The sequence below is a fragment of the Malaclemys terrapin genome, chromosome 11 (genome assembly GCF_027887155.1).
Source record: "Malaclemys terrapin pileata isolate rMalTer1 chromosome 11, rMalTer1.hap1, whole genome shotgun sequence".
NCBI classification, from domain to species: Eukaryota; Metazoa; Chordata; order Testudines; family Emydidae; genus Malaclemys; species Malaclemys terrapin.
The window spans coordinates 21802353-21829091 of NC_071515.1; the positions used below are offsets into that span (position 1 = coordinate 21802353).

General features: G+C 43.4%; 1 protein-coding gene across 1 annotated transcript in view; it reads left to right on the forward strand.

The window, feature by feature from the left end:
* The first annotated feature begins 1260 nt into the window (after window positions 1-1260).
* MPP4 (MAGUK p55 scaffold protein 4) overlaps window positions 1261-26739 on the forward strand; it is a 34231-nt gene continuing 8752 nt past the window's right edge. Inside the window, 18 exon segments of the mRNA XM_054043272.1 lie at window positions 1261-1325; window positions 3284-3361; window positions 3939-4059; window positions 4679-4810; window positions 5805-5886; window positions 7009-7094; window positions 8231-8302; window positions 8814-9010; window positions 9955-10019; window positions 11041-11058; window positions 12723-12761; window positions 13938-13958; window positions 15557-15571; window positions 17127-17168; window positions 18254-18427; window positions 19787-19867; window positions 21171-21264; window positions 26060-26168. Coding sequence (XP_053899247.1) covers window positions 1261-1325; window positions 3284-3361; window positions 3939-4059; window positions 4679-4810; window positions 5805-5886; window positions 7009-7094; window positions 8231-8302; window positions 8814-9010; window positions 9955-10019; window positions 11041-11058; window positions 12723-12761; window positions 13938-13958; window positions 15557-15571; window positions 17127-17168; window positions 18254-18427; window positions 19787-19867; window positions 21171-21264; window positions 26060-26168 — 1491 coding nt within the window.

The following is a 26739-nucleotide window of genomic DNA, read 5'->3' on the forward strand; positions in this document are numbered from 1 at the left end:
CTGAGCACCTGTAACAGCTTAGCAGCCTGGACAGTGTCACTGTGGCAACAGCATTCCAGCCGTCAGTGCTTAACAACAAAGGGGAGTGAGAGAAGGAAATTAAGAGAATCTGTTAGCCCTTGACTGGTTTTACTAGTGAGATGCTTGACTTGAGGCAGGATGGAGAAGCGTAGTCACCCTGTGAAAGCACAAAAAAGGAAGAGAGGGAATAATAGAATGTGGTGAAAATCAGAGTATTTGGGAGTAAGGGAGCAGATCAAATTTATTTGGCCTCTGTCAGAAAATCATCTAGGACCAGATTTATAAAGCTATTTAGGCACTTGAAGATTCAGATAGGTGCCTAGTGGGATTTACAAAGTGTCTCAGTGAATTAGGTGCATTGGTCTTATTGACTTTCAATGAGAGTTAGCCACCTATCCTCAGACTTTTGTATGTTAATATTGTCAGTTTTCTCATATTTCCTGGGCAGAGCATAGGACTTTAGAAACGATCCAATACCATTGTAAAAATCTAGTTTCCTGTTGCATATAAGCCTGATTTTGAATAATGGTCATAAACTGATAAGGGCCAGAAGTCTTATGCCTCCTTCAGATTTCAAATAGGTCTAGATTTTCATTGCACACTATTCCTGTTCTCTTTATGAAGGGGAAATGGTGCTGTTTCTGATAGGAATGATGCTTTCCCCATTCCCAGGAGGTAATGTACAGGATGGCTGATAGTGGTACAGATTTCTTAACTGAACTCTCAGGTCAGACTGGAATGTGCATTATTCCATAGTCCTTGAGATGTGATGGGCACTTTCCAATGTCGAGAGAGATACAATCCCTGCCCCAAAGAGTTTACAATCTAAAAGAAATCCCTAAAACATGGGCAAGGCAAAGTTACTACAGTACATGGATGGAATAAATGTCAACTTGGATTCAAACGTAAATAGGAGTGGGATGCCCATGGGGAATATGTTTCTCTGATCAGTGGACAATTGCTTGCCCTGCACAAATACAGCTGATAAGAAGGTATGTACCATAGAGATGACAACAGGGAACCTTTTCTTCTTAAGGAATTACCAGTTGGGTATCTGGGACACATTATAAGGGAATGTAAATTCAAGTGAGTTACCTTCTCAGAGGTCTGGGCCACTACTTGGTTTTTTTGATCAGCTGTTTGTGCTGAAATGCACTGCACTCTCTTGTTTCTTGGGCTCAGGTTTATCTCCTGTTCTGACTCTAGTGTTACAAGAATTGAGCCTGTTCTGTAAAAGAGATGTCAATGGAGTTGGAGTGTTATACGACCTGCTCAGATCTCCCTGGCTGCAAGCTCTCCTAAAGGTAAAGCCCTCTTTGTCTGCCAGGCCAGTCTTCCTTGGAGAACAATATCTCCAACTGGCGGCATCTTCACTGTGCCATGTGGAGATTGTAGGTTAATTAATCCAGATACTTCAGATTAAGGTGGAAAATCCCAGTGTACCTGGCTAATTCGGTAATACCATGCAATCACAGGGAGATTTAATATTAGCTGCAGGTGGAGATCTGTACCCCAGTTGTAAAATGAGTGTGATATCCTGTTTTGTATGAATGAAAAGTGCTATACGAGTGTAAAATATTTACTATTGATTGCATTGGTGTGACGTATAATCAAGGGCTGTATGTTGGCATCAGACTGAACTGGGAAGGAAATTTTTCCTGTTAGACAAAACAGTTCAAAAAAGTAAGTTAAATATTTTAGCAGGAAAGGAATTTTTAAAAGTCTGTAAACAGGTCCAATGTTAATAAAACAAAAATAAAAAAACCCTTCGAGGTCAGCGGTCACCAACCGGTCGATCATGATCGATTGGTTGATCCTAGAGGATCTCCCAGTCAATCGCGATCTCCGGCGGTGCAGCGTGGCTGCCACTAAGGCAGACTCCCTATCCCAGCCCCATGCTGCTCTCGGAAGTAGCCAGCGCGGCTCCGCGGGTGGGGGCAGGGCGGGGGATCTCCCTCTGCATGCTGCTCCTGCCTGCAAGCACCACCCCTGCAGCTTCCATTGGCTGGGAGAGCTGCAAGGGAGATGCTTGCAGAGAGGGGCAGCGCATGGAGCCCCGTCCCCCCGAGGGGTGTGTTGGCCCCTTCTGGGAGCAGTGTGGAGTCAGGGTAGGCAGGGAGCCTGCCTTAGCCTCGCTGCACCCACCACTGTAAGTTCTGCGCCGCCGGATGTAAGTGCTGCCCGGCAGAAGGCTGCACCCAGCCCTGAGCCCGCTCCTAGACCCAGCACCCCATACCCCCTCCTGCACCTCAAGTCCCACTCTGAGTCCCCTCCCAGAGCCCACACCAAGCCCCCTCCTGCAGCCCAGCCCATAGCCCCCTCCGGGAGCCAGCACCCTGTATCCCCCTCCTGCACCCCAGGCCCCAGCCCTGATCCCCCCCCCTCCCGGAGCCAGCACCCTGTACCCCCTCCTGCACCTCAACACTCTGCCCTAGCCTGGAACCCCCCTGCTGCACCCAAACTCCCTCCCAGAGCCTGCACCCCCTCAGCCCCCCAACACTCTGCCCAAGCTCAGAGCCCCCTCCTGCACCCAAACTCTCTCCTAGAGCTTGCACCCCTCACCCCCTCTGCACCCCAGGCCCCAGCCCTGACCCACATCCCCAAGTCCCATTCTGAGCCCCCTCCCAGAGCCAGCACCAAGCCCCCTCCTGCAGCCCAAACCCCAGCCCAATCGGCCTCAGCTGGCAATCTGTAGTTAGGTCCTGAATCAGAAGGACTGATAGCCTTAATCATCAAGGCCAAGATTTTGTCATGGATATTTTTAGTAAAAGTTACAGACAGGTCACGGGCAAAAAAGAAAAAATCATGGAAGCCGTGACCTGTCCGTGACTTTTACTAAAAATATATCTGACAAAATGGGGTCCCCACACTGGCTGAAGCGGGGCAGCTGCGTAGGGGCTAGGAGCCGCCCGCAGCACGGGTGGCTCGGGGATTCCCCTGCCAGCGGCTGTGGGCTCGGGGAGCCGCCAGAGGTGCCGGAGGGACCCTGCAGCTCCCTGCCCCCGCTGGTGGTGGGGACCTGGCAGCTCCTGACCACCGCAGGCTGAAGTCACGGAGGTTGCTGGAAGTCATGGATTCCCTGGCCTCCGTGACTAAATCGTAACCTTATTTATGATTTTTATTCTAGCTAGTCCTAGAAAATCCTTAGAGGTGTGGCATTACTGTATGTGTGTATGTTTCCATATGAATGGATCACACCATGGGAGTGCGTCCATTGAGTAGTACTGAATTGTGTCCTTATCTTTATCATTTCACCCTATAGGTTTATGAATGCCTCCATCAATCTATCAGAAAAAAAACAGTCCCAGTCACACCCCAAGCGCGTGCACTATCTCGTGAGGTGAGATTCTATAAGAGACTATATTCCTTTTTTTTTAAACCGAACCCTAATCTGTTAACTTGATTGCACATAAGAATATTCTGCATATCTGTGGCGCAGCCTGTCCGAGGAGCTGAGTGCACATCACAAGCATTAATTAGTTTAGCCTCGCTCCCTTGTGAGACAAGTAGTTAATCATCTCCATTGTACAAATAGGGGATCAAAGACACATAGAAGGTGTGGAATTCCCAGAATCACATAGTCTGTGGCAGAGTGACTACAAGTCCTGTGCATTAACTGCTAGATCATCCCTCCTCCCCAATTCACAACCTGCCTTGTCATAAAAGCTGACCATAAAGGAGCCTGGCTCAAATCTATGAATTTTATAAGGTTTCTGATAGGATGATTTTAATAAGTTCAGGACAGAATTTGCTGGAAGCTTAATGGTTCATGCTAGAAACTTATACTGGTGATGAAATCTAGTTGTAGGATTGGAGAAGGGAATTCACTTCGTCTCATAGCATGGAGTTAAAGAAAAAGTCTGTTACATTACCAAATAAAGTTCATCAAATAAAGTTTACTATAGTATTTAAAATAGGAATTCCTGATGGATCCAGTTCCCACTCTCTCATCACCAGGTGGTGGAGTTGTTGCGTGGAGTCCATCAATCCACAGAGATCAGAGAGCTGAGACGACTTCTGCGAAATCCAAACTTGAAGGCAAGTGCTGGCCATTGAAAGGGGAGTGGAAATATCTCTCACTGAAATGACTGCAGTACGGGGGGTATGAACTTTGCAGCTGCCTGCAGAAGACAACAAAGAAGGCAATAGAGATTTGGATTAGTTATGGCAAGAAGAAATTAGTGGACAATGGTATCCGTGAATTTGCAAGTGTGGGATTCTTTTCCCCACCTCTGAAGTCGTTGTCTCATCCCCTACCTTATGAAAGAATTAAATATCTACAGTATGCACAACAGACTGATGGTTACTGCTGTTTTTAATATCTATGCTTTTGAGAGGTCTATTTAAAAAAATTCTTAGAGACATGGGGCAGGTATTTTACATGAACAAACTTGGTTTGTCTTAAAAACTATTACAAAGCTTATGTGCTTGTGCTATATCACTAAACAAGGACACCGCTCTCCTAAGATTAAATTCCAAGAAATCAGGAAAATGTCCAGTGATTGAATTTTTCAGTGGAAAGAGCAATGATGTCACCCACTGCTGTGTGGGTCTGTATTCATGTAAGAATTCAATCTCCTGTTTCTGACTCCTGGACAGCCCCCGTCAAAGCTATTTCTTGGGATGACCTTCGCTTGCTTCTTTCTTCTTGTCACAGGCCTTACTATCAGCTCATGATACTGTGGCCCAGAAAGATTTTGAACCAATCCTTCCCCCTCTACCAGATAACATCCCTGAAAATGAAGAAGCCATGAGGATTGTCTGCTTAGTGAAAAACAAGCAGCCCCTGGTAAGGAAGCTTTCTGATGTTTTGATGATTTGAACTTGTGCAATAGATGTAATAAAGTGTTTTGTATAAATGGGTTATTTATATGCAATGCTATACAGGGCCGGTTTTAGGAAGTGCGGGGCCCGATTCGAACAGTTTCGACGGAGCCCCAGCAGGGATGACTAAAAAAAAACATGTTAAAAAAACATGCGGAGCTTGTACTTACCAGGCCGCGCTCCTAGTCTTTGGCGGCGGGTCCTTCACTCACTCTGGGTCTTCGGCAGCACTGAAGGACCTGCCACCAAAGTGCCGCCAAAGACCTGGAGCGAGTGAAGGACCCTCCACCAAAGTGCCACCAAAGACCCGGAGCGCCGCCGGGTGAGTAAAAATTAAAAAGGCGCCTCTAGCCAGGGAAGGGATTCTCTGCCACTTGCCCCCTACTCTGGGCGTCCCTGCCACTGGGTGCGGGGCCCTCTTAGGCGCGGGGCCCGATTCGGGGGAATTGGTGGAATTGGCTTAAAGCCGGCCCTGATGCTATAGACATTTTGTTAATTCTGTTCTCTTTTAAATTGACAAAGACTCATCTTGAACAAATAAAGTGCCTCCTTGGCAAATGGAGTGGGAAGGAGGAAAAAAAACTAACAAAATTTCTTGGAAGTCATTTGCCCTTGTTGTTTGCCCTTTTATGTTGTACTATATTTGTGATAAATACAGGGATTAGCACTGGAAAAATCATAGCATTAGAGATGGAAAAGATGTATTACAGTAGGCCCTATGTACAATTTTATAGAATGTGAGTCGGAAACTGGGCTGTATAATGACCATTTTGTTCATGTCCCTTAAGAGACTAGGTTTACACATCTTTTAATGTATTGTGCACTGTACTTACGGGTTCTGCAATACTGTGCAGCTTGAAGGGGAAAAGGAATCTTTTTCAGTAATCTCCAGTCATTAAGGAGATCAGATTTGCAGTTTGAAAGGAATCTAAAGATATTCATTCTTTTTATTTTGCCAGGGTGCCACCATTAAACGCCATGAGATAACGGGTGACATTGTGGTTGCCAGGGTGATCCATGGTGGGCTAGCAGACAGAAGTGGTAAGTGTCGTTTGAAACACACAGCAGGGAAAAAATAGACTTTTTTTTTTCTGCAACTGTAAATTCTCTCCTATTAGAACTTTTAGTCACCTTGTACAGTACCATATAAATAGTAATGTCTCACACTGAAGTATTTCTGACTTTTTATTTTTTTATTTTTTCATGACTCTCTCATTCCGGGGTAAATGTGTTGCATTCAAAAAGGGTGAGACAGAAAGCCAGCGTCAAACACAATCTTACAGTATTTACATTCAACATCAACACCTGGATAAATCTGGCATGAGTTAAGCAGTAATACAAAACAGTGCCACCTGGTATGAACACCAACACACTGAATTTCATAGAATGTGGATAACTTGCTTGGGCTCTAGTCCCTCCACCATAAAATAGTTCCCATTAGTGTATCACGGCCTCTCTCTGAAGGATAAGTTTACCAAAGTTGTATACAGCAGCTGAATGAGATCCTGTTAGGATTAATTAAGATACACAAGATAACCTATTTAACTGAGTTGAAGGGGAAGATGCAACTATCACTTGTGGTTTGCATGATAGATCATGTGTTTCTTGCTTATCTTTAGTACACTTACTTCTGTAGGAACTAGAGATGAGCCCAAACACCAGATCATATTCCTCCACCACCATTACTTCCTCTGAACCATGAAGGGTTTCAGATCTAGATCTGAACATTGTAACTTAGCCTTTTACTATAATGGTCAGAACCAGAACTCTGAATCTGAACACGTCAGTTTTGGGGGAACTCTAGTTTGGATAAGAATACTTAATGCTCCTTGAGTCCTTTTCATCGTCACTATATCTCAAAGTACTTTACAAAAAAAAGGGGAAGAATTAATACACCTATTCTATAGATAGAGAAACTGAGGCTCAGAGAAGTCAAGTCAATTGCTTGAGATTGCACAATGAAGCCTATAACAGAGCTGTCTGCTCGATCCACAGCACAATACTACTTCAGATCTGAAATTCCTGACTCGGGTCCGAATCTAGGATAGGGGCATTTCTTATTTCAGGGCTGTTCTCCGGTCTTCTGTTGCATCTCTGAACTTTTTCAGATTCACATCTTCTCTATAATAAGCGTGTCTTCTTTCCTATACCTTTTTATTCTAGGATTGTTGTATGCCGGAGACAAGCTGGTAGAGGTGAATGGAGTTTCAGTGGAGGGACTAGAGCCAGAGCAAGTTATCCACATTCTGGTATGAAATGCACTTTACATTTTTTTTTAATTTCTTTGTAGTTCTTTGTAAAAAGAGCAGCCTAAATTCTCAATGTACATTTCTAGAGGAAGGAAGACCTACACACAAGCAATAATTTTACATGCAATCTACTATTTTGTCTGTTTCTTCATTGTGGGTGAAGTTCATCCTGTGCAGTGAGCCAGCACATGGCCTATGTGCTATTTAAGCCCTCTAAATAGAGCCTAAGCGGTACATAAACACTGTCGTGGACCTCTGTATAGGGGTGCATTCGACCCTTTGCCTTTTGAACTAGGGGTCCTTTGGGACCAGTAGATCCTCACTAATTCGCTCTATCTAAAATCAATAATTCTGCCAATCTCACTTCATTTCTCTGCAAAGGATTAGTTGCAGAATGCTGTCATAAGGTGTCACGTTCCTAAGCCTTCATTCATTTTACAAAATGTATTAACTCCTGTATTACCAAGTACTGTCATAAATAATTTAAACTAAAATAATCTTTGTTAAAATTAGCGAACAAAGATCACTCCGTGATGCACTATCCCTGATGTTTCTTAGCTTGCTCACCAGGTCACAATATTTAGTATTCTCCATTGGCTCTCTAGTTGTTAGTGCCAATCAGTGAGGTTCCTCTGTTTGGTTAGTGTCTGTTCTTTTATTTGTTTCTCTCTCGTGATTTCTCTGTTTGCACCATCTTCGGATGCATAACACACCATTAGAAATACAACCTTCACCATAACACAAAATCTACAAATCTTGAAAACATGCTTGCACAGCCGAGCCCTATATAGTTAATTTAAATTAGACTCCAGAACTAAAATTAATTGTGAATTGATACTGAAAATATGTATGTTTTTAACAAGACATATATTTAAGGGAATTAGAAATCTTAGCAAGGTTCCAAAGTTTCCCACACAGGAATTAAATCAATCTTTCTTTTAAAGATCTTTGTTTTAACAATGATTCTGTATATGGCATTCTGCTGAGCTAAGCAATTTCCATTCTTATAATAAGGATGTTTATAATGGGCTTTTGGAGCCATCATTCGTCTTGGAGTGATGAAACTTAAAATGCTTTCAGTGTGTTACCAGTAGCAAATATATTTTGACCTTTTTTTTCCTTCTGAAATCTTTTAGTCTCTGTCCCAGGGAACAATTATGTTCAAACTGATTCCAGTTTCTGAACGGCCAGTCAGCAACCAAACAACAGTAAGAGATTCATTTATTTTTTCTTCCAGATTATTATTGTTACTGCAGACAGTTAATCCAATAATGTCTAATGGGCAGTCTGCACAGTGTGATACATGAGGGTAAGGTTGTTTAGAAGCATTTATTGCCAGCCCAGCTCACAGAAAGCTCTAATAACATGTCTTGCCTAGACATATGTCTCCACTGAAATTAATAGTTTGCTGTAGGTAATGTAATTAAATGTAGCAAGCTGTGATAAAGTTAAAGGTAGTGAAGGCATCTCTGGAGTGATCCAGAGGGAGAAGGTCAAATTGTTCACAGTATAATAGGTAACTACATTTTTCTTGATCAGGAAAATACCGGTAGTTGGGTTTTGGACATGGTGCTCTTCCCATTGAAGTCAATGGCAAAACTTTTGTTGACTTCATCTGAAGTCAGATCAGGCCCTTAGTTTGTAAATATTCATACACACTGTTACCCTATCTGTTCTGAAGAAGCTCACCTTCACTCATGTCTGTATGTTCTCTATCAGCTCTATGTGCGAGCAATGGCAGATTACTGGCCCCTGCAGGACCCTGCCATACCTTGTGCTGATGCAGGCTTGCCCTTTAAAAAGGGTGAAATCCTTCAGATTGTTGACCAGAATGATGTCCTCTGGTGGCAGGCAAGGCAAGTCTCAGACCTGAGTGCCTGTGCTGGGCTGATACCATCAAACCATCTTCTGAAGAGGTAAGAAAATGTAGGGTTTCTGAACTCAAACCAGAGAATGAGCCAGTTACCTTGGGTTTCATGATCTGAACTTAGCAATTATAGAACAGATTGATTTATATTAGTGTGTAAAGCCCCTAACAGTACATAAACTAAGATAAATAGCTTCAGACAAAGATTTAAAGACCTTGGTTTCTCAGTACTGTCCTTCATGAAACAAAAAATATAAAGAAAAAAATCAGAATTTATGTTAGAGGCATAATTATTTTTAAAAAATCACTACAGTACTTTAAAGGTGTGTCTGAGGCATGTGTAGCTTTGTGTTTTTCATACTCAAAGCAGAGCTGAAAGTTTTTTTTTTTTAAATGAAACAGAAAACCACTTCCCTGTTTTCTGCATATAGTCTATTTATATTTAGAAAGGACCCTTTTACACAAAGTTGCCTACTTTATACAGCTTCTCTAGCATGGTTCTATAACCATGTTGTACTATCCAGGGTACAAACAAAAAAAGCATAGGGTGCCCTTAATTGTGCCAGACAACTGACTACTGATAAGCTTAGAGTTGTAACGCATGCAGGCCCAGAGGGAGTTGTAATTGGGCTCTCTCTGACACAGAGTCTTAATACAGCACACTTCCCACTTCCAACCATGTGTACCACACTACAGTTAGTACTGCTCTCCTCCATTACGTTCATTAATTTGGGGCAATACTTTCAGGCCAATGATGTCGAATATTGGCATTCAGATAAGTGTGGGTAGGACACTGGCTTCCCTCCAACAGTTGCAGGTGGGGTAGAACACTAGCTATGCTTCCACTCTTGGTGGTTGGTAATGGTGTTTATCCTTCAGGTAGCTCTGAGCACTCATGTCATTTTGTGTGCAGGTGATAGAATGGAGCATCTAAGTAGGAAGTAATGCAATGCTGAATTGATTTCTTATTGTGATGGATTCCTTTCTGTTCAGGAAGCAGCGAGAATTCTGGTGGTCTCAGCCCTTCCAGCCCCATGTCTGTCTCAAATCAACAATATGTGAGTGCAAAATTCTCCAGCTGCCAGTGAGAGCGGGGAGGGAGAAGTCTATTTTTTGTTTCTTACATCCAGTAATACAGAAATTAAACATGATCAAATGAGTTTATATACCAAGAATCATTCATTGGGCCATATTGTGACCTCAGAAATGCATTTAGAATCCCACTGAAATCTGTGGGTGTAGCAGGTGTATCTGAATTTGGCACTTAACTTGTTTTGGATTCTAAGGATCATTATTGTTATCAGAATACAGTATATTTAGAATCTAATCCTGTAAAGTGCCGAGCACCTTGAATTCCCAGCTGAGAGTACTCAACACCATTCAGGACTGAGCCTTGTATGTAGGCTATTCATAGGAAGAAATCTCTACTGTTTGTGCCCTACTGAAGCACTTATTAGACAAGTTTATTGTAGATTTCCCTAGAAGGGAGACTAAGGCATGGCTAGTAGTTCTGTACCAGAAAATACCCTGCAATGTGTCATGTACAGCATTTCAGTTACTGAAATCATACCATTTCATTTTTCATTCTTTCCTTTTAGAATAAACGTGATAGTTTTAAACTGTATTTCTCTTATTAAAGCTGTCTTTTCCCTCATATGAATGCTTGTTCATTGCCATTTAGTTGACTTCTGGGCCTAGTGTCTAAGATGACATGGAAAAACAGATATAACCAATTGACTTTGTGGTTTATTTGTAAAGTAAGAAGCCAGAAGTGTACCTCCCCCCCCGTAAACTATCCTTTTATTGGCTCTAAATGCAATAATTTCCCAGCCAGGAAATACATTTTCTCCTGCTTCCCCTTTTCCTCTCCCACAACTTCTGTTTTTCTGTGGTCTGCATTATTACTTGCTAATACTTTTTATGACCCATGAGGTGGATTTCCAGTTAAGTCAATGCTCTGTATTTTCATCTTTCAAGAGTCTTTCTGATGCAGTTAATTTTACTTGGTAATTGTAGCACTGGCAATCTCTTTAGTTGTGTATTTATTTTTAACTGCTTCAATGGATTTGCCATGGACAGTGAGTACTGTGGAAGAAGGTAAGAGATGATGCCTGGATTACATCACATTGGAATACCTCACATCTGCTTGCAAGTCCAGCATTAGCTGATCTCTAAATGTACAAGATACTATCTTGTTTATAAAGACTTTAAAAATGACTAGATGCTATATTTGTACTTACAAGGATACATGTCAGGATTGGTTGGGGCAGTTTTCCTTTTACATCTCTCTGCCCAGGCTATCTGCATCGTGTGTAAATAGGGTGACTAAAGAAATGCTTCATTGTGGTTTGTTCACTTAAAAATACCCATAGCTCAGCAGTTATGTCTGATCAGATGTTTGAACTGGAAAATCCGGAGCTTGTGTTGCATGGAGAGGGGAATGGGAGAGTTTTGGTGGTCAGTCAGGAAGGTGCACCAGGCTGCTTGGAAGAAGAAAAAGTGCTTTCTGGTTCTCTTGTTTCTGCAGCAACCCACCAATGCTAGGAGCAGCTGTGAAGCATATATTAAACAAAAAAAAAAAGGGGGGGGTGATAGGGAGCAGGGCATCTTGCCTCCCTACTACAAGATGTTGGGCCTGAAGTAGGAATTATTGGGTGAAATCCTATTAATTGCGTTATGCAGCAGGTCAGATTAGATGATCACTTTGGTCCCTTCTGCCTTTAAAATCCTATGAGTCTACTTTTGAGGGCAGTGCATAACGAGGGAGGGTGACAACAGGTGGCCTCGTGGAGGACAGTCCCTGAAGTTTGTACCAGGAACATAGCCCGCCTGCTGTCATGTTCTCCCAGCTGGGTAGCTGCCTCTTCGTGGATCCAGTCTGCAGAGATATACAAACACTAGGACAAAACTGTGTGTTTTGAGCACATCAGACTCTGAAAACCAGGATATTCACCCTATTCTTGTATGGACCTCTAAGTAGAGATGTAAAATGTCAACCAGTTAACTGGTAAGCATTAGTCTTACTGGTTAACCCACCTGAACCATTAACCCCCGGGCTGGAGCAGCCCCAGCGGCCCCGCGCCGGCCGGCCCTTTAATCAGTTAACCATTGAAACTAAATATTTTTAATAGTTTAAACGGTTAACTTTTAAAATGGTATTTATATCCCTACCTCTAAGAGCTGACCAGTGTGGTGTGTGCAATGGAGGGAGCAAACTGATAAGGAAATGGATTTCCGTTTCAAGCTTTCAAGCAATTACTAAAACAGAAGAGAGATGTTTAAAAAGCTTTATTTTTCCAATTTTAATTTTAAAAATTGTCAGTGTACATAGCATTCTAGAAAAACATACACATACAAAATTTGCAAAGGGTATTGGGGGAGGGGAATGATGTTCTGATGATAGTCATACTGATCCTTCTCAAATAGATCATCTGAAATACAAACACTGCATCAGTTCAAATTAAACCCCTTTCTTGTTTCAACTGACAATTCAAATCAGGCGTGTTTACCTCCCAGCTGGGAACCCTTTTGAGCATTGGTATAAGAAGCATCTTTCCTCTGCCTATTGAAAGAAAGTTACTAGTACTTTAGAGCAAGGCGCCATTGAAATACTGAAAATGTTTTAACCCAATTTGAGCTTCAGGGGGGATTAGTTTTATTCTGATGTTGAAGTCTTGAATTTGGTGAGGGTTCCCCCCCCCCCCCAATGCTTTTGGCGATCATTTGATTTCCTTTCTCTTTTTGTCTGTTATAACCTGCAGAGGACGACATGCAGATTGATGAGAAGTGTGTAGAAACAGGTAACTGACTTCATTTAAGGAGATTCGTCTGTGTTCACAACAATATACCAGCTACACAAAGACCACTAGTGTTTCTTGAATAAAATGGAACATCCTTATAGTGAGCTCATATATAGAGAAGTTCTATTTATAGTGAAGTAGCGTGAAAGCCCCAGACCATTTCAAAGCACTGCGGATGAACAGATAGTGAAGATATTCTGTTGAAATGAATGGCTATTCTAAATACATACAACTCAATATGAGATCCAGTGCATTTACAATGCAGATTATAGACTCAGTGGGCCAAATTCAGAGCTGGTGTAAAGGGTGCAACATAGTTGGTCTCAATTTGGCTCATTAAACCTATAATAATATTAAGTTACTGTGGTTTTAAAGACCCTCTGGCACTCATTGCCACACGTTTTCATTGAGGCAGAAAGCTTAGCTGGATTCAAACACAGGTCGGATGTTTAGATACTGATAACAAGACTATGCAGAGTTATACTAACACAGATTATAAAAACAAGAATTTCGGGAAGGATAATGAACCCTTTTGCTTCAAAGCACAAATCAGACTCTTACTAATGAGGTTAAACAGAGAGATTTCTTGGAGGCAGGCTACTTCATAACAGGATTCCTTGCAGTAGCCTCAGAAGCAACAGGCAAAAGCCACTCTTGCAGACATGATACTGGATCAGATGGACTGCAGGTCTGATCCAGTATGGCAATTCCTATGTTCCTATATTGCAGGATCTGTTTTCCACTGTGTTGTATTTCTCAATGCAAGACAATAAGGAGTTTGAGTTAGGGATGATGTTCATGTCAGAGCTTTCATATATACGGTGTTTGATTTCTGGAACATTAACCTTCTGAATGGGATTGCATGAAATACAAGGATCTGGATGTGCTTCACTGATGGTAAAAATGAGGAAAAAAATAAAATGCCCGAATCCAAACGTCTTCAAACTCTGGACATTTGGATTCCAATTCTCACTTGGCAGCTCGAGATCATTTCTTATTGAACTAAAAGAAAGCAGTGGAAGTATGTTTGGGAAGTTGGCAGGAGTCTGAGAGCCTTATATGGTCCTTACAGTATTGGAAGGGAAATAATTTCTGATGTGATAAAATTATTTTAACCAGAAATAGTATTGAAACTAAATGTATTTGCTGTTTTTTGCTATCTGGGTGACGTAAAAGATGAAGAAACATTTGAGTCTGGTAAGTCAAATTCTTCCTGCCTAATTCCAGTTCTGTCTCATCCTCTAAGACTCAGACATGTAAGAGGTATCCAACAAAAACCAAACCAAACCAAAAAGCAATTAGATTAAAGTGAAATTCTTTCTTGAAAAGTGACTCTCTAAAATAATTACTATTTACTCAGTAGAACTGCTCCCTGTATTTATCCAGAGCCATATCTGGGTGACTTCAGTGACTAAAATAATCTTTTACTGCTGTTTCTTCCTGTTAGCCCTGTAGAGCCCATGTACAGAAGGAAAAGTGAGCTCAATTCTATTCCTTCTTGTGCAGCAATGACAGTCCTGTTTACTAAGCTCTAATCCATTACACGTGTGCAAACCCAAGGTGTCAGAGGGGATAACTGGAAGACAATGGGATTTCTCAAGTATAACTGAGACCCTAATTTAGTCCACAGTATCTTTATTACTGTGGATGAAGAAGAATGAAGAACCTGTTTGACAAATCCTAGTCTGCTTTTTCAGGGCAGGCATAGAAACAAATATATTTATTATTGTAAACTGAGCACCTCAGATATAAAATCATGAGACACAATCATGGAACCTCAGGATGCAATTTTTACAGACACTTTTCAGAGTACAATCACACTGCCATACATAAATAAATAATGGAGATATCCCATCTCCTAGAGCTGGAAGGGACCTTGAAAGTTCATCGAGTCCAGCCCCCTGCCTTCACTAGCAGGACCAAGTACTGATTTTTGCCCCAGATCCCTAAGTGGCCCCCTCAAGGATTAAACTCACAACCCTGGGTTTAGCAGGCCAATGCTCAAACCACTGAGCTATCCCTCCCCTCTGAAGAATCTGTTCAACTGTGTACCTGAAGCTCTACAAAACTTGGTCTTTTAGAACGAATTAGATCCCACATCATTTCTAAATTTCTCAGTTCAAATAATTTTCTTTCTTATTTTGGTTAAATTATTGGCCCTCTTCTTTTTCCTGCTGTGCTGTTGCTGCTGTATAAGAGTACCAAGGATCTGAACGTGGGCTCTTCCCCATCCGCTTAACTCCAACTCACAGAGGCTTCATTCTTCTCCGCTTTTGAGGGCAATGCTTGAGGCTTACAAAACAGAATAAGGGAGTTTGTGAGGCAGTCACTTGCATCTTTATTCAGGGCCACTAATGCCCTTCTCCCTGCAATAGTTGCGTTCTTGGGGAATTATAGTTCAGATCCTGCTCATTATCTGAGTCCCCTCTTTTCTGTTTCTAGGCAGCCAAGGGAAAAAGTCCAAAGATCACTCCCAGCTCAGGCTTCCACTCTACCTTGACAACTGAGTTATTGGAGCAGATATAGGTTGTACTTTCCAAGTAAACTGTTGGAGAGTGGCCAGAGCCAAACTCTGTAGCTGCGCACCCTCTTGTTTAGGGCGGTAGGATTCAGATCCAAGTTTTGTGGTTTGTCTGGCACATGCTTATTTTAATTTTAAACCAGCATTGGGTGTTTCATAGTTTGCACTCAAGTTGAAGCACATGAATTTTGCCCACTTAGGCTTGAACTTGGTCTCCTCGGAGCCCTAATTTTTCATCTCTCTCTTTTTTGTACGTACTTATCCAAATCTCCAGAGGAGCTTAAAGAAGGTAACTTTAAACTTTTGTCTCCTATAGATTTTTCAACAGCAATCTGCTAAAGCCAGAAAAATACTACAAACAATAGCTCAGTTACTTTCAGGAATTAGGCCCATTACAGTACATAGTTGTTGAATTTGCTTGTTAGCTCTGGGTGGAGAGGTCAGGTCAGGCAGAGGAACAAATCGCTCAGGAGGAAATGACCATGGAAAGTGTGGTAGGCAGATTGTAATGCAATTTTACTTTACTCTGATCCAGAAATCTGTCATCTTTGCTAACAAGGTGATTTATTATCGCTATATACCTTAGCCTGAATGTCTTCAGAGCATGCTCCACAACCCATTATTTGTCAGAGACTTCTCACTATAACCAAAGATGAGGTGTTATGAGTGTACATCCACTGGTGTACACAGGCAGGAAGCAAAGCTTCTAAGAACCTGCGAGAAGTGAAGAGTAGAATCTATTATCAAGTCCACTATGGACAATACCATGTGACTCAGTTACTCTTTTGGCACTTATTTGTTCATGAGGCACCCATCAGTGTAGTATCTAATTTTAAAAGGTAATCCCATAGCATGCCTGGTGCTTTCCAAGTGAATGTAAAGACAATGTCTCTGCTCTGGAACAACTTCCATATCAAGTTAGACAAAAGAGACAAAGAAAAGACAGCAGACAGAGGAGATGTAGGGAGAATAAAGCTGAATAACAGAAAAGAAGATACAGTTTAGCTTGGGCAGGAGGGAGGGGAGGGGAGGCACAGTTTCCCATGGGAAATGAGTTCTGAACACAGCTGTCAAAATAGCTTTCTTGATAGTTATTTTTAACTTTCTTCATCTTGTTTGTTATAAAGTTTGGAAATGTTTTATTAGAGAAGAGTTATATGAGATTTGTGGGGAATTAGATTTCAGCGGCTTTGCAGGAGAAGGGAGTTTGAAGGAGGGAAGGTGTGCACTGTTCAGGAAAGCTGTTCCAAGCACACAGCATAGCATGGGAGAAGGTTTGAAAATGAGAGCAGGAGAAGGAAATGAAGGAGATCGGTTAGGCAGGTGATTTGGGCAGTGGGGAGGTATCAAAGTGCCTTTGGGTGTGGAATCTAAGGCTGAGATATAGTCAGAAGAAATTTTTACAATTGTTCTGGGATTTTTTTAGGTTTACTGATACTTTGAGCTCCCAGATTCTTGATTATTTTAATATTGCCGGCTAGATTCCACCTGAAGAACTTTAATTGCACACTGCTCTTCTGCATTATGAATATTTAAAAACTGTGTGTGGCACTTTAGCTGTTCTTTTTCAACGATGATAAAGTGTGGGCACTTAAACTCTTATTTAGACTTACTAGTGGGCGATGAGCTTAAATTTCACTTTCATAGAAATGTCAGTGACTTAAATCTTTGATATTATACAGTACTTTAGTTAACTGGTCTCTGTACTTCATGACCTTATTTGTGACATTATCATTAAATTAAATATTTCCAATTCTGTGATATGAAAGATTAGGGGAAATTCAATTGACTGTTCAGTATTCACCCTCCTTTCTCCTTCCCGCTTGTTTGTTCTTCATGCCCAGAAGAGGAGGAATTCAGTGGTTCTGGCCAACGGGTCTTTATTGGTATGTGGTGATTAGTGATAGGCAAAAGGTTTGATTTAGACTTGATGCTTGTCTGAAGCTAAATCTAATGTGTGTGATTTTTCTCAGAAGCATTCCTTTCCCTTGCTCCCTGTCCCTATCTGTATTCACTTTGCCTTTCTAGATCCCAGTAAGCCACCCTTCCCTTTCAGCTCCTTGCTTGTTGATTCTTTTCCAATAAGCCCACCTCCCCAGCACCTGCATAACTTAGGGTACATCTACACTACGGGGGGGGGTCGATTTAAGATACGCAAATTCAGCTACGTGAATAGCGTAGCTGAATTCGACGTATCGCAGCCGACTTACCCCGCTGTGAGGACGGCAGCAAAATCAACTTCTGTGGCTTTCTGTCGGCGGTGCTTACTCCCACCTCCGCTGGTGGAGTAAGAGCGCCGATTCGGGGATCGATTGTCGCGTCTCGACGGGACGCGATAAATCGATCCCCGAGAGGTCGATTTCTACCCGCCGATTCAGGCGGGTAGTGTAGACCTAGCCTTAGCTGCACTAGGCTTCTGGTCCTTCTGATCGCCTCCTTAAATCTCATGCTGTGGTGTGAACAGCTTCTGGGGCTTTCCCAAGCTGTACAGTGCAGACCATGTGAGGTTTCCAATGCTGGGGATGAGGCCAAGCAGCAAGTCTGTCTCTGGTAGGTGAACTACAGAACTCTTATGAATTGAGCTGAAAAAAAGGTTGAATTCAGTTGAGAAGTTGGATGAATTTTTGGAGCAGTTAAATTTTCCAGAGCAAGTCACCCATTCCTAACGATGATATATATGGCTGGAAATCTCCCTCTGGTTTGTTTTGCAGACTTGTTTCTGGGGGTCTAATTCTGGACAAAGTTAGAGTGACTTTCAATAGTTGTGCTTCTATTTTGAAAATCCAAGCTGCTTTCAGAGTCTCCACCAAACTGTTGTATCAAGAACTATAAATAATTTTTTACCTTAAGAAAAGCTACAACTCCAGTATGTTCTTGGTAGTCTAGTTGGAGATAATTCAGATAGTGGAACTAGTTATCACCTGCACCCACTGCTTGGCTTTCAATATTAGTTACTTTTTGCCCTTCCCAGCTGGTTTCCGTAGAAGCATGCGTCTGTGCCGCAGGAAATCCCAGAACAGCCAGCAGCCTTGTTACGCACGGTGTCCCAGCAGCTGTTACAGCGCAGCAGCAGCAGCCCCTTATGAGGAGGTGGTGAGATACCAGCGACATCCCACAGATCGAAACCGACTAATTGTGCTAGTGGGTATGTTGCAGCAACTGACAGGAGCATTCCCCCAGACAGGGATGCACCTACTCATGCAAATCATACAAGCTCTAGTAAATACAGAGGGAAGTGTCCTTACTGCTCAAGCTCTTGTGGAATGAGAAATTCAATAAAAGCCCGATCCACTGGGAGTCCTCCCACTGACTGCAGTGGGCAGTGACTTGGGCCCTAACGGGTAGTTCTTGAAGGGTGGTGGACCCAAAGTTTGACCTACCTTTTATTTTTTCCAAACATCAGTTTTATAAAGTCTATGTGGTTTCTGTTGTTCCAAAACATTTCCTTCAATGCTTTAAAAGTTTCAGCAATGCAATATAATCAGACAACCCTACAGTAACAAATATTGGAAGAAAATGCATTTCATCATGAAAACAGAGTCCAGTTTAACTTCTGTGGGGTTATTATGTAAATAGCAATGATAAAACGTTTATAAATCCTTTGTGACCAATACCTTGAAGTGATGCTTTTATAGGACTATGGTTAAGAACAAACCAAAACAGCAATGGAGGGAGGGATATTAAAAACCCAGCCTGGAAAACTTCAGCCTTATGCTGTTGGGAAAGTTAGGAGGATATCAGTGTGGATATTGGCAGGTGGAGTGGCAGCAGTACGGCAGCTGTCATGGTTCCTGCCCTGCAGTCCCTTTAATCCCTTCCCCCGCCTCCTGGGTGAGCATGGCCCTTCTTCAGCCTCTTGACCATGGCATGCCCCCACTCCCCAGCACCTTGGGCAGTTGCCCTCGCTGCCCACCCGTAAGGCTGGCCCTGAGCTAGTATCATGATATGTGATGGGTTGCTGGTCCTAAAATGAAATTTTAGATTTAATAATTGTTTGAATGGAAGCTGCTCATATTTTTGCTAGGCGCAGCATTCCTGGATATTTGTGCTGAGGGGAAAACCTCTCCCCCTGGCTAGAACTGTACACATTTGAGATAATATCTGTAGATCTAGATGTACAGATATAATTCAAATTAGTATTGCTGAACCCCCTTCTGGCAGTGGCTATTTTGCTAGAAAGTGATGACCTGATCCTGCAGAGTGTTAAATAGTCACAGCTCCTGTTGAATTCAATGGGAACTGTAGATGCCTTGCACTGTTCAGGGTCAGGCCCCTAATTTGTGATGCCACCAATTGGGAAGCTCAGTGGAGGAAGCAGTAACGTGATTTCCATGCCTGTCATTTACTTCACCAGTTCTTGCATATGAGACAATACCTGAACATGTTATTTGACTGTCATAAATATGATACACTCATAGTCTTAATAAACTATTTTATGTGTAGTCTCAGTCATTAATGTACCAGAGTTACTGTGTGTGGCTTTTTTTTTTTTTTTAATATCCAGGTCCTTCAGGGGTTGGCGTGAATGAGCTAAGGCGGCGGCTTATTGGAATGAACCCTCATCATTTTCAAAGTGCTGTACCCCGTATGTGACATGTTCCTTTCACTCTCTAACTTCCTGCTTGGGGGAAAGAAAACATGAAATATCAACTCCCTTTCTCCTGCCATGGAATGTTTATAGACTCTTTGCTGCAGGGATGGTTTCCCTATCAATCAATAATATTGTGCTGTCTCTGAATGTATGAATTTGTTAACAGGGCACAGATGCCTAGACTAACAATACACATTTCCTTTTATTTTTGTGGGAATTACAGGAAAGAAGGGAAAGCTACTTTCTTTTACTGGGCTTTATTTAAAATATTGTCTTTGGTCAGTTTTTCCAGCTGGCAGGGGAAAAGGAAGGATGGTCTTAAGCTACTGTTACTTTGAATTGATTCTTGGTATGCCAATGGATTACCTGCCTGACTTTGGACAAGTCACTTAATCTCATTATACCTCATTTGTAAAATGGGGCTATGGGTCCTTCCTAGGGGAGTAGTGAAGATAAATTCATTGAATATTTGTTTATAAGGTGTCCAGATATTATGGGAATGAGGGCCCTATAAATACCCAGATAGACAGGAAACTAGCAACCCTTGTAGATTTCCCTCCTAGCATACTAAATCTAAAGCAGATTCTTACAATTTCTCATCTCTGACTTGAATGGAGAGAAGTTTGGTGCGTCTGCTCATTTGATACAAAGTTTTGTGAAGATAAAACACCAGGAGTGCAATGCTCTAAATGCCTGTTTTAATACAGTTTTAAAACTGATAAATTGCTCCAGTTCCTCAATCTTACATTTCTTAGCCTTCTCAAATAAATTAACATAATATAAAATGGAGTTGTGCAGGCAATTTTTAAAATACTATAGAACAGTCTTCGTGCACTGCCATTTGTTGAGGTGGTTTTCTTTTTTCAGTGTAGCAGGAAAGTTAAATCGGCGGGAGGAGTGTACAACTCCACTGTTTCATCAGCGAAAGCGGACTTTTGTTGACAAAACTGTAGTGTAAACAAGGTCTAAGTCTAATGCTTCACTGTCCCTTCAGGAACAATGCCCATTGTGCTTAAAATGGACCCCAAAGGGTAGATTCAATTTTGGAAGATTTGCTGACCTCAGTCTAGTGTAAACAGGGCTTTTGCTGTGAGCTAGAAAGTAGAAACCATTCGTTTATTTCCTTTTGATTACTTGTGAAAATGAACAGAGTTTTTAAAATTTATATATTCACATCTCCAAAAATGGAGTTTGGGAGTCCTGGTTTTTTCACTAGGAACTTTGTTCTCAAATTGATTTACTGAAGAAAGAAAACGTTTACAAGAACTTTAAAAACTTTTAATTTTTCTTTCTTAAGACACCACTCGTGCTCAGAAGAGCTATGAAGAGAACGGTCGTGAGTATCACTATGTATCAAAGGAAACATTTGAAAACATGGTATATAGTCACAGGTAACTTTGCTTTCATCTCTAAAGTTTAACGTGCTCCAAGGCAGGGATAGTCTTGTGGTTTAGCCCAAATGCTGACAGTCAGAAGACCAGGGTTCTTTTCCTCCTCTGCCACAGACTTCTGGTGTGAGCCATAGGATATATGTACACTGCACTTAAAAATCCACAGCTGACTCGGGCTTACTGGGCTCAGGCTAAGGGGCTGTTTAATTGCAGTGTAGATGTTTAGGCTTGGGCTGGAGCCCAGGCTCTAAGACTCTGAAGTTGAAGAGTCCTTGAGCTAGGGCTGTAGCCGAAGCCTGAATGCCTACACTGCAGTTAAACAGCCCCTTAGCCTGAGCCCCATGAGCTGAGTCAGCTGGCACTGCCCAGAATTGGTGTCTAATTGCTGTGTACACACACACACATTCTTAGGCCCAGATTTTCAAAGTAGCTTCTCCTTTGGAGTGTGTTGGTTTTTGACTGCCTAGTTTTAGCAACCTTGGACCTGATTCTTAGAAGGGCTGAGCACCTGCAACTCCTGTTGACTTCAGTTGGAGTTATGGGTTCTCAACACTTCTGAAAATCTGACTATACATTTCTAAAATAAGGCTAAAACTGAGCACCCAAAATCAGGCCCCGATCCCACATCCACATCTTTACTGGGCATGGGCCTCACAATGGGCCTTGAAGGCACCAGAACCTTTAAGGACCAAATTTTCAAAAGTGCCCTCTAACTTGTACGCTGCAGTTTCCCCATTAGTAAAATGAGGATAATATTTACCTAATTCAAAGGGCTGTTATGAAGCATAATTCATTAAAGCATATAAAGCACTTTGGGTACACCTTTACAGCATCCTGCAGCAGCAAGTCTGAGCCTCGGTCTTTAGACTTGGGCTCGCACCATGGTGCTAAAAATAGCGATGTAGACATTCCACCCTCTTCCCTGGGCTTCATAGCCTGAGCTCGGACCCAAGCCAGAAGCTCTGTAATATGGCTATTTTTTTTTTTTTTTTTTTTTTTTTAAGCTTCGTAGTGCAAGCTCCACGAGCCTAAGTCTGTAAACCCAGCCTCTGAGACTCTCTGGGGTTTGGGTGTGGTATTTTTTTTTTATTATTATTTTTGCACTGTGTAGATGTACCCTTTTTTCTTCGAGTGCTTGCTCATGTCCATTCAACTTAGGTGTGTGTGCTTGCCACATGCACCGGTGCCGGAAATTTTTCCTTCAACAGTATCCATAGGGGACCAGCTCCAGCGCCCCCCGGAGCAGTGCACACATGCCGCGGTATATAGGGTGCCGCCGGTTCCCCCCACCCTCAGTTCCTTCTTGCCGCCAGTGATGGTGCTGGAACTGTTGCTGCTTCAGCTAGTGCTGTTGCTGCTCATTCGTATGAACTAGTTATCTCTTGTATTACAGTTGTCTGTTAGTGTTTATAAATCCCTTAGCTATAGTTAGAGACTTCGTAGGTCCCGGACAGGACTTTGCCTCGCACAGGGAGCGACAAGGTCAACCCGGGGCTACCCCTAAGAACAAAGACTCTAAGAGACTAGACTCATTTGTCCGTAAGGTTTATTCATCCCCTAGCCTCCAGTTCAGGGTAGCCAACCATCAAGCCCTCCTGGGACGCTATGATTTTATGTGGCAAGCCATAGCCAAATTCAAGGGCTTTCTTCCTGAAGCTTCTAGGAAGGAGTTCTGGGCTATTATGGACGAGGGCACAACTGCGGCCAGGGCAACGCTCCAGGCGGTGGCGGATGCAGAGGACACCACTGCCCAAACCATGGCCTCAGCCATCGCTATGCACCGGGCATCCTGGGTGCTCCTCTCTGGCTTGTCCACGGAGGCTCAGCAGTTGATGCAAGCCCTGTTTGCGGAACAGATGGACAATAAGGTTCATGGCCTAAAGGACTCCCACACGACTCTTAAAACGCTGGGCCTGTATGTTCCTGGCCCTGCCCACAAGCAGTTTAAGCTGCAGCAGCCTCAGGGCCAGGGGAGCCACCCTCGCTTAAACCAAGGTCCGAGGCTTCCGAAACCAACTTGACTGAGTGAAGAGTGCTGACAAAGAGAACGCCTTCCAGGACTTTCTCGGGGTCAGTCCACCATCGCAGTGAGGTAAATACAGTCATGGGGATGGTAACAATCTTTTCCAGGTGGTCCCTGGACAGGGAGCAGACGGTCGCCAGCCATTGATGCAGGGGTCACATCCATGTGACTGTACTTACCTCGCTGTGATGTTGGACCGACCCCGAGAAAGTCCTGGAAGGAGTTCTCTTTGTCAGCACTCCTCACTCAGTCGAGTTGGTTTTGGATGCCTCGGACCTTGGCTGGGGTGCACCTCGGCACCCTCCAGACCCAAGGTATGTGGTCCCCAGTGGAAACGATGCTACACATAAACGTCAGAGATCAGGGCAGTGCGCAGAGCGTGGTCAGAGTCCTGACGGACAACACAGCCTCGATGTTCTACATTAACAGACAAGGGGGAGTGTGATACTCGGCCCTCTGCCAAGAGGCACTCCGTCTTTGGGACTTTTGCATGGAATCCATGTAGAACCATGTCACCTTCCGGGTGCCAAGAACACGTTAGCAGATCACTTAAACAGGGACTTCTCTCGCCACGAGTGGGTGCTCCACCCAGAGGTAGCCGGCATGATCTTCCAGAGGTGGAGAACTCCCTAAGGGGATTTGTTTGCCATCAGACAGACCAGGAGGTGCTACAGGTTTTACTCCAGATGGGGTCTGGGCAAGGGCTCCCTCTCTGACACCTTCCTCCTGCCTGTTGTATGCATTCCTTCTGATTCAGCTCATCAACAAAGTCCTAGTGAAAATCAAGAGAGACAAGGCTCAGGTTATCATGATTGCCCTGGCGTGGCCTCGCCAGCACTGGTTTGGGATGCTATTGAGCCCGTCGGCGGTCCCTCCATGAACTCTGCCAAACCGACTGGACCTGCTGTCACAGGATCATGGACGACTCTCTTGCACCCCAACCTCAGGTCCCTCCACCTCACAGTGTGATGTTGCATGGCTGAACCCCGAAGAACGGGCCTGTTCGGAAGGGGTCTAGAAGGTCCTCCTCGAGAGTAGAAAGCCCTCGATTAGACAGACTTACCTGGCAAAGTGGACGAGGTTCTCCCACTGGGTGGCCAAATGGGGCATCTCCCCTTCGCATTCTTCAGTGCAGTTGATCTTAGACTTCATTTGAGGAACCAGGGCCTGGCGCACTTCTCTATCAGGGTGCATCTGGTGGCCATTTCCACCTTTCATCCATCCATCCAGGGACAGACTGTTTTCTCCCATGACATGACAGTCAGGTTCCTCAAAGGTCTCGAGAGACTTTTTCCTCAAGTTCAGTCCCTGGTCCCACAGTGGGATCTCAACTTGGTTCTGTCCAGTCTCATGGGCCCGCCCTTGGAGCGTTTGGCTTCGTGCTCCCTGTCTCACCTATCGTGGAAGGTAGCTTTCCTGGTGGCGGTGACGTTGGCGAGGCAAGTCTCTGAGCTGCGAGCCCTGACCTCAGAACTTCTGTACACGGTCTACTATAAGGACAAGGTCCAGAACTGGCCCCACCCGGCCTTCCTTCCCAAGGTGATGTCTACTTTCCACATGATCCAGGACATCTTCCTTCTGGTCTTCTGCCCGCAGCCCCATGAGACTAGCGAAGAGAAGCGCCTTCACGCTTTGGTCGTAAGAAGGGCCCTGGCTTTCTACCTAGATCGGACAAAGCCTTTCCATAAGTCGACTCAGCTTTTAATCTCTACAGCTGATAGGATGAAGGGCCTCCTTGTGTCCACGGAGAGGATTTCTAACTGGATCACCTCTTGCATTCGGAACTGCTATGAGTTGGTGGGAGTCCCTCCTTTGCCAATCGTTGGAGCCCACTCAACCAGAGCGCAGGCATCTTTGGCGGCCTTCCTGGAACACTTCCCAATCCAGAACATCTGTCGAGCCTTGACGTGGTCCTCAGTGCACACGTTCACAGCCCTCTACACCATCACTCAGTAGGCCAGGGACGAAGCTGGGTTCAGCAGAGCGGTGTTGCAATCTATACATCCGTGAACTCCTACCCACATCCGAGGGGTATTGCTTGGGAGTCACCTAAGTTGAATGGACATGAGCAAGCACTCAAAGAATAAAAGACAGTTATCTTTTCCGTTACTGGTGTTCTTCGAGATGTGTTGCTCATGTCTATTCCACAACCTGCCTTCCTTACCCACTGTCAGAGTTTCCAGCAAGAAGGAACTGAGCATGTGTGCGCCACTCCAGGGGGCACTGGAGCCAGTCTCCTATGGATAGTGCTGAGGGAAAAACTTCTGGCACAGGTGCATGTGGCGAACGCACACACCTAAGTTGAATGGACATGAGCAACATATCTCGAAGAACATTAGTTACGAAAAAGGTAACTGTCTTTTTGAGATCCCAGTGGTTGGCCCTACATAACAGCAAAGTATTTGTTTTTGTTATCACTGCAGTAAATACCAGTGTAGAATTTCCATATAGCTGTCTTGACACCAATCAAAACCATGACCTCTGAACCTTCTCATGTATATCTGGAGGGGAAGTGGGTAGAGCTGCATAATTTTGGAGTCTCTTCAGAGACTGGAGATTTGGATCTGACAGTCCTGTTTAATCTAGATTTTTATCCTCAGTAAAGGTTCCTATACTTAATATCATTGTTTTCACAGAGGATTAATCCTTCTTTAGCTCTTCGGTCTCTTGATTTAATCTGCAGATTTCATTGCTAAATGCAAAATTTCAGAGGCTGTCATTTAGGGTCTGCTTCATTTCTTTTCTCATTCTCCCTTCTCACCCCTCTTGCAGAATGCTGGAACATGGGGAATACAAGGGACATCTATATGGCACCAGTGTTGATGCTGTGCGGACAGTTCTTGATGAAGGGAAGATCTGTATAGTGGATTTGGAACCACGGGTAAATAGGGGGATCTAAGACTAAGGGCTTGTCTACACTGACAATTTACAGCGCTGCAACTTGACAATGGCTCCCAGCACTGGTAGCTACGCCCCTTGTGGAGGTGATTTTTTTTAGGGTGCTGGGAGGGGCACATTAGCATTGCCAGTGTAGACTAGCCCTTAAACTTCATGGAAGAGACTGTCATCTGTCATATGATTGTACTAGACATCGCCTCTTCTGTTTGCAATCGCATACCATCCCTGCGGTATCAACAGCAATGGCTTAAATGAACAAGTAATGCTAGGGAAGTATTTAGCATATTCTTGGTTTCTTTGAAGCAATTTAACAGGTGGGAATAAAGAAGAGCAGCTAGTACATGTGACGAGCCAACTTTCCAAGAACCACCAGCAAGTTTTCCATAGGCCACCAATGGTCTGTGGATCACAGTTTTAAAACATCTGCTGTAGAGGAAGGGAAGGCTTGCACAGGGCTATTTGTCTGTTTCATAATCCCCATAAGTATCTGCAGGGTGTGGAGGTTTAGTGGTCTAAGCTGGAGTTCATTAGTTTACTGACACTAGTTCTGGGGT